This window comes from Merops nubicus, unplaced genomic scaffold (genome assembly GCF_000691845.1).
Source record: "Merops nubicus isolate BGI_N331 unplaced genomic scaffold, ASM69184v1 scaffold45910, whole genome shotgun sequence".
NCBI lineage: Eukaryota > Metazoa > Chordata > Aves > Coraciiformes > Meropidae > Merops > Merops nubicus.
The window spans coordinates 1-8,225 of record NW_008585721.1 but is presented as its reverse complement, the minus strand read 5'-3'; the positions used below and the strand labels follow the sequence as shown (position 1 = coordinate 8,225).

General features: G+C 53.6%; 1 protein-coding gene across 1 annotated transcript; it reads left to right on the top strand.

Annotated features, from left to right (window-relative positions):
• Nucleotides 1-4,077: 4,077 nt before the first annotated feature.
• MPEG1 (macrophage expressed 1) lies at nt 4,078-6,240 on the top strand. The gene has a single exon (XM_008948118.1). The coding sequence runs from the start codon at nt 4,078-4,080 to the stop codon at nt 6,238-6,240; it is 2,163 nt and encodes a 720-aa protein (XP_008946366.1).
• Nucleotides 6,241-8,225: the final 1,985 nt, after the last annotated feature.

Below are 8,225 nucleotides of genomic sequence, written 5' to 3'. Positions count from 1 at the left end.
TAGGGAAACACAATTTAAAGTTATCCTTCCTGAGATCTTCATGTCTTTAGAGCTGCTTCCTTTTGCTCAAAAGATATCCAGAGAGAAAAATACATATATTATATGCAATCAGAAATAATTTTGGTGACTAGGTCACTGAGAAAAATATAGGTTTTGATCAATAAGAAGAAAAGTGAAATGCCCTGGGCAGAATTATCGAATATTGATTTCATACCCATAATAAGAGGGTTCAGGTGCTGAGCAAGCCTGACCTTGTGGGTGGCGGAATCACTCGGTGATTCCTGCACGTTTTCTCTTCCTTTCTTCTCCAAAGCTGGGAAAGCCCCTATAAAGCCAAGTAAGCAAAGCTGTAGGAATTTCTTTTCAAGAAAGATTCTCTCAAAAAGCATGATGGATGTATCTGTGCTGCTCACCTGCCACAAGTGCCTCCAGCAGCCACATCACCCCACAGATGGGGTTGCTCTGGGTTGGGGATGTTATAGGGCCTATTAAAAGGTAGCACTCACCTGCAATTAGACCCCCCCGGGAAATGTCCTGACAAAGAAGATGATTACCACACTTCTAATTGTCCCCACTATGTCTGATGCTGTAAAGGTATTGCTAAAAAATTAGTTTGACTATACCCAGGAAGAAGACAGTCCATAAGCGCTTAAAGACTGTTTTCTACACCTTCAATGCCAGAGGTTGCACGAGCAACATGGGACAGAAAGAGAAAAAAAAAAAAAGCAATGAGTTTAAATAATGTAAATTTAAGAGCAACTTAAAGCACCAGTCTGCATCAGGTGAAGCAGGGAACAGAAATAGCCAGAGCTGGCTTCGTGTATGTAGAGGTCAGGTGAGACATGCTGACCCCCCTGTCTGGCCTTGCCGTCCGCAGGTGTGTAGTGGCCGTCACAGCAGCTGATGGTGTGGTGAAACTGTCACCAGGGGCCTCCTGGGCTCCTCACTGCTTTTGCAGCTTTCTGCTGGGAAATAACCTGACCTTACTGAGATAGCGTAGAGAGCCCTAAAAATTTCAGGAAGTCATTTGTAGAAAAACAAATTGCAGCTGACTTTCAGGAGAAAGGGCCTTTCTGCCTGAAGGTGCTCTGTGTTTCCATCTCTCTAGGAGGCAGGTCTTGACACTGGCTTGAATCACTGTCTTAATGCAGGAACATTAATTAAAACAAGCACCCAGGACCACACTTAAAAACTACTCAGGTCATACCTGCATCTTCATGGCCTGAGTTCCCACTTTGTCTCCTTCATTTACCAGAACATGTGCAAGGCACAGTGCTAACAAAATTGCTCAGTCCCACTTTCTCCACAGAAATCCACAAATTGTGCCACCTTCTTTACCAACTGCTAATAGTCACAGTTGGAAAAGGGAACTAAAGTGAAAAATCCCACATGGTTCACTTTTATGGCTTTTGAACTCACATTTCTCCACTTCTCATTGTGACAAGATTCTACAAACTTTGCCCAAACACAAAAAATCAATGAGGGCAAAAGGGTCGTTTCTTGTAGAAGTATTCCCTCCCCTTTCAGGTTTCAGCATAGCCAAGAAAAGTTTAAATAGCCAGGGGTGGGGTAAGGTTGTGGTATATGTATAGTCTGTCTGTTTATTGACATGATACAGACACAGACTTTAATCAGTCCTCAGAAACCTCTATGCTCTGGTGCTGAGCAGCAATCCAAGCCAGCAACCATCTGCTGACTGACTCAAGCCCTGGTTGCTGTAGGATACCTTGTGCTTTGCCAGCTGTCAGTCTCAGGTGATCCCCCCAAGCACTTAGACTCATTCTGGGGGTTTTCTGCTCCGTGAGTAACAATATCTAATTCCTCTTACCAGGAACTTTGCTGCAAACTGAGGTATTTATTAACCCTTGGGTATTTTTCTGAGGCCACTCACTTTTTACAGCCAGAGCGCTGACCTGTGCTGCCTTCCCAGACAAATTTATTCTTGACTTCCCAATGTTGGGAACGAGCAGCAGGACAAGGTTGTATGATGCACCACTGCAGGGAATCCCAGCCTAGAGGAAGCCCTGGCATCATGATGATGCATAAGCACAGTGTGTTGGGACACCATGTCCTTCAGGCTGGGACCCAGGTGGCCAAGGGTCCCAGACCAAACAATGGGGCCAGAAGTCAGACCTGGGACCCAACAGCCCAGAAGCAGCACCAAAAAAGGGGTTTATGTTGCCCCCATCTATCCGAGGCCCTGATGATTTGGGTTGCATCAGTGTTGCAGCTTGCTGTGACCAGCATGTCCCAGCCCTCACCCCAGCCTCAAGCATTTAATGGCTCTGCTGGTTGTTAGAGGAGGTCCAAACTGCCTTTCTACCTCCTTCTCCAGCACCTGCAGCTCTCCTGGTAGCCATCCTCCCTCATTTCCCCTTCCTCACCATCTAGACAGTGGCAGCAGCCCCACCCAAGGCTCTACCTCCCCTCCCAGTGCCCACCAACCAGTGAGCATGTCTTGCTTTGGCATTTGCTTATTCACTATGGCAGTCAGGAAGGAAATTTATATTTTTCTATTCACCCAGCTGGGTGCAGTGGACAGGTTTTGCCTTGCTCTGCCACATCTCAGTCACCACAGGATAGGATAGCTTGCAGCAGCAGACACAACACAGAGAAGTCTGGGTTTCCACTTGGGAGCTTCTCCTGCATGGTGGAGAGACAAGGCAGCTCCTGTCTGCCCCACAGGGCTCCTCTCCCTCTTCCCATCCCAGAGGCTGCAGTCATTACTACCCCCAGCTCTCTGCCAGGGGCCACCGCTTAAGCTTTGAAGTTGTGTGGCAGTGAAACCCATGGCTAGATTTTAGTTTAGGTGACCTCACAGTCAGGTCTGAAATGCAGATGGCTCCAGGTTGGTGTATGAGCCTCCACAAAGGGGCTCCTCACACTGGGGTTTTCTAGCTATTCCGGGGCCCAAAGCCCATACTTGGGCCAGCAAGGCCATCCCAAATGGTATTGGTGTCATCCATTCCTCCCACCTTCTGGTGTGATACTGGCAGAAGCACACATGCATCTATGGCGTGTCGTGTGTGCCACGTCACACACAGCCCCCCACCCCCCATCACAACTCTCACTTCAGCATCATCTGTGCCAGGACAATCCTGCAAAGAGGAACTAACCAGCAGAAATAGAGGAAGTGAACCTGTCCATATGGAAAGAAGAGTCACAGCTTTCACAGCACAAGCTGCTTTAACTGTTTAGTGCCTAAAACAAGCAGCAGCTGCCCTGTGCAGCTGAAACCAGGGCCCCTCCATGTGCCAGCATCCCTGGGCAGAGCCAGCTCAGTACCACTGAGACCAGCTTCCTCAGCTTGGCAGTCCTGAGCAGGAGGAGCTTTTCAGAGCTGGGGGCACTGCAGACCCTGGGGGAATGACTGGGATGTGGTAGAAGAGGCTGCAGAGGGCCCTAATGTAGATGTTGGTCCTGGGGGTGGGCAATACCTGTGCTATAGGTTTCCCCATGGCAGGGAACCTCCAAACCCATTGGTGCCTGCCTCAGGGCTTTGGGTAGCCTCTTCCTTGTGAGAGAAGGGAGACAAATATTGCTGACACCACACTGCACCACCTCCCTGCTGCTTCTCCTTGCCTCTGCCTTGGCGTCAGCAGCAAAGCCCATGGGATCAGGGCCAAATCTCACCCTGTGATGTGAGCGAGACCCCAAGGCCACGGGGCCAGGGACATGTCCCTTGCATGGCACAAAAGAGCCAGGGTCACCCAGGGGCAGTGGGGATTCATCTGGGGGAGTCACAAGCACTGGCCAATGAAGATTCACACAGTGAAGAACTTAAGGCAAGATTTCTCCCTGCCCTATCCCCAGCACAGCAACCTTAATAGGGAGCGGGAGGTTTCACAACAGGGAAGCAATGAGCTCCAGGCACCTCTGCTTTCTGCTCCCCACCCCGTTCTCTCAGTTCCACTCAGTCATATCTCACACTCAGGAGTTCTCACTTCTCCTTTCTCTTTTTTTAATTCAATCCCCAAAAGGAGGAACCACCCAGCAGCTGCACCCCTAACCAGCTCATTTCCCCAACTCCTGCCTCACGACTCAGACGTCTGGTGAGGGCCCTGCAGTGATTCAGCCATGGGCTGGATGCTGGTGGGGGTCCTGCTAGCTTGGATGTTAATGGTTTTTGTGAGAGGAGCTGAGCAGTCCCAGGAGCTGTCCTCCTCTGTGGGGTTTCTGGAGTGCAAGAAGGCCCTGAAGCTCCCAAGTCTAGAAGTCCTGCCGGGGGGGGGCTGGGATAACCTCAGGAATTTGGATATGGGCAGAGTCATCAATCTGGGCTACTCACTGTGCAAGACTACAGAAGATGGATCTTATATCATCCCAGATGAGATCTTCACTATCCCTCGCAAGCAGAGCAACATGGACATCAACTCCGAGATCATCGAGTCCTGGAAAGATTACCAAAGCATCACTTCTGCCTCCATCAACCTGGAGCTGTCTCTCTTCTCCTCCATCAACGGCAAGTTCTCCCATGACTTCCACCGGATCAAGACCCACCAAGTGAAAGACCATGCTGTCACCACTCGAGTGCAAGTCAGGAACCTGGTTTACACTGCCAAGATCAACCCAGGGGCAGTCCTGGACAAGGGCTTCAAGAAGCAACTGCTGACCATTGCCAGTCACCTGGAAAACAACCAGACACGGATGGCTGATTTTCTGGCTGAGGTGTTGGTGCTCAATTACGGCACCCACACCATCACCTCTGTGGATGCTGGAGCCAGCTTGGTGCAGGAGGATCAGATCAAGGCAACCTTCCTGAAGGACAGCGGGGCCACACGGAGTGCTGTCACCGCCTTGGCCGGCATGGCCTTCCACAGCATCATCAGTGTGAAAAGTGAGATGTCCCTGGATGTCAGTACTGACTTCACCAAGCAGTACCTGGAGAACCGCACCAGCTCCAGAGTAGAGAGCATTGGGGGGACCCCCTTTTACCCAGGCATCACCCTCAAGACCTGGCAGGAGGGGATCAGAAACCAGCTGGTGGCTCTCGACCGCTCAGGGCTGCCCCTGTACTTCTTCATCAACCCCAGCACCCTGCCAGAGCTGCCCACCCCCACAGTGAAGAAGCTGGCTAGGCAAGTGGAGATGGCTGTACGGCGCTACTACACCTTCAACACCTACCCTGGCTGCACTGACGTCTCTTCACCCAACTTCAACTTCCATGCTAATGCTGATGATGGATCTTGTGAGGGTGTCATGACCAACTTCACCTTCGGGGGAGTCTTCCAGGAATGTGCTGGGCTGGCCGGCCCTGACACCAGCATACTGTGTCAGGGGCTAGAGCAGAGGAACCCCCTCACTGGGGCTTTCTCCTGCCCCACCACCTACACACCAGTGCTGCTGGGCATGCAGGAGCGGGAGGAAGGCCACAGCCACCTGGAGTGCCACAACAAGTGCATCCTGGGCATCTTCTGCCACCGTGAGTGCCGAGACGTCTTCTGGCTCTCCCGGGTGCAATTCAGCGCCTACTGGTGTGCTTCAAGTGGGCTGGTGGCCCCAGGCTCAGGATATCTCTTTGGTGGGCTGTTTAGCACCCACAGCGCCAACTACATCACCGCTGCCCAGTCTTGCCCCTCAGGGTACTTCCCACTGAAGCTCTTTGATGAGCTCAGGGTGTGTGTGAGCCAGGATTATGAGAAAGGTGGACAATTTGCAGTGCCCTTTGGGGGCTTCTTCAGCTGCCAGGCAGGGAACCCCTTGGCAGGACAGCACCAGGGCACCGCCGAGGACCCCCATGCCAAGAGCTGCCCTCCAGGCTTCAGCCAGCACTTGGCACTCCTAAGTGACAGCTGCCAGGTAGAGTACTGCATCCAGGCTGGCATCTTCACAGGAGGCTCACTGCCACCTGCTCGCCTGCCACCCTTCACCCGGCCCCCCACCAACTTGCCGGCCATTGCCACCGTGCTGGTGAGCAGCGGGGACGGGGACAGCACGTGGGTCAGGGATGGGCAGAGCCACACATGGCGGCTGGCCCAGCCAGAAGAGATCCAGCACACAGCAGAGACGGTGAGGGGCCAGGGGCTGACGGGGGGTGGGGTGGCTGGTGTCACCACAGCAGTCCTGGCAGGGCTGGCCACCATCCTGGCAACTGTCTGCTACAGCTACCGGAGGTACAAGGCGAGGGGGTACTGCGCGATGGGCGAAGGGGACAGCCTGGCCGCCACAAGCCCTGAGGACAGCACCGTGCTGAGCATGGGCGAGGGGTACCAGCAAGAGTCGGGGGGGCTGATGGGATGAGCATAGTGTGCAGTGTTGTACCGCGCCCCCCCGTCCCTCGCCAGGTGATGCCTTGTGCCCCAAACTCAGGCAAAGCCCTCTGCGCATCTCCCTTTCTGGTGACAAAGCTGTGCAGCACCAACAGCCCCCTGGAGCCGAGTGTCCCTGTCCTCACAGAGGCCCTAGGCTTACCCCTCCTTGCGGCAACATGCTCTTGCCCTCCACCAGATGCCTAAGCTCCAGCTTTGAGAACCTGAGTGTCCATGACCCTTCAGACGTCCCTCTCTGACTCACCTTAGCGGCTGGCTCCCAGAGTCAACTTGTCATTAGGACTGACCACAACACTTCACCAGCCCCTGCACTTCCGTGACTGCATCTCCCCCCTCCAACCAGTCTCAGGGCTCTGCCCCTTCAGAGATAAGCAAGTTTCCCTTCCACTGCAAGCCACGCCCCTGCTGTCCCTCCAGCCTCAAAATCAAAAAAGGGCATCCACGGCCGTTTGACAAGCCACTGGAGATGCTGGGGTGCCTAAGGAGAAGGAAATCTTGAGCGCAGTCACCTTCTTCACTCCACCTATCTGGGCCCAAAAAGCGAGGGGAAGCTGTGCACACCCTACGCTCCCGCAACACGTAACAACAGCAACACCAGCAGGACTCAAATGTGTCCACAGTGGAGACCCAATACTTGTCAAAACATTGGGTCAGGGTGCATGCTGGGGACCGACTCCTGGGAAAAGACCTCCAGTACTCCAAGTGCAGAAAGCCCACCTCCAAGCCACTGCAGGCACCCAGCGCCAGCACAGCTGGCACTAGTGCTGCTTTGCCTCATGGGAAAGGAGGGAGGGAGGTGCCACACACGGGGTTTTCCTGACTGACCACCAATTTCTGACTGTTTCAAGGGGAGGGCAACCCCTATCTCCATGTATATCTATCAGGTTAGATATACACACGCATGCAGAGAGGCACGGATCAGTTTTATTTCAGCCAGCAACTAATTGTGTAGGCAACACAGCATTAAAAAAGAAAAAAAAAAACATACTGTGAAAAGACTGTGTCACATTAAGAGCCACCACGCCAGCACCCAGGGAGATTGCGGGGGACTGTGTTCTTCCTCCCCTAGAGATCACAGGAAAGTTTTGCATAGGTCCAGTCAGGGTTTTTCTGCACTAGGGGAATCCCAGGGCTTGGATGAAGGAGCACACTGCTGCAGCTCCCCTGGTTGCAAAACGGCATTTTCCTGGGGAAAGAATTTTTTTCCCCTTGAGGTAGAAAACAACATCCCATGCAAAGGACAACTGGGGACAGATGGGTGCAAAGGGACAACATGGGGATAAGGGGTGGCTGGCCCTCCCCACAGTGCCCCTTCACTTGCCTGGCCACACAGACGACGGACAGAAGACAACAGAGAGGCCAGGCCATGCAGGGACAGTGAGCATTCCCTGCTATCTGCTTTATTGATCCCCCCCACCCTCACTCTGAGGGGCAACCAGCTGGGGTGACACACCCCCCAGGCTGGGCAGGAAGAGGAAAAATGGCAACAACAACAGAACGATGCACAGCACAACAGGTCCCCTCCTCGCACTGCAGTCCCCTGGGACAGAGGGTGAGGTGACCCCCCCAGGAAAACCAGGAGGGGAATGCAACAAAAGGGGCTAGGAGGCCCCAACTCCTCTCATGAACAATGGTGCAGGGCTGGGTGCAGCCTGGGCAGTAGTGGGTGCTGCTCTCCATTTCAATCTCCTACTGAAATGAGTGCAACCAGCCCCCACCGATGGCAAGAGTGCACCCAGGACAGCCCCCAAAGCTGTGGGGAACCTCCCTGGCACCCCATCATAGGTGACTCTGAGAGGCCCTATGAAATTCCCTGGGGGCTGGCAGGGACACCAAGATGCCATGCAACCACTCCCCCAGCTCCATGAACCACACTCCCCTCCCCACACCATCACCCCGGCCTCAGCCCAAAGCCACTGTGCCAATCCACTGCCAGCCAGCTGCCTCCCCGCTGCC

What these genes read in the sequence shown, in the direction of transcription:
- MPEG1 (XM_008948118.1), top strand. Translation starts at nt 4,078, where the DNA reads ATGGGCTGGATGCTGGTGGGGGTCCTGCTAGCTTGGATGTTAATGGTT.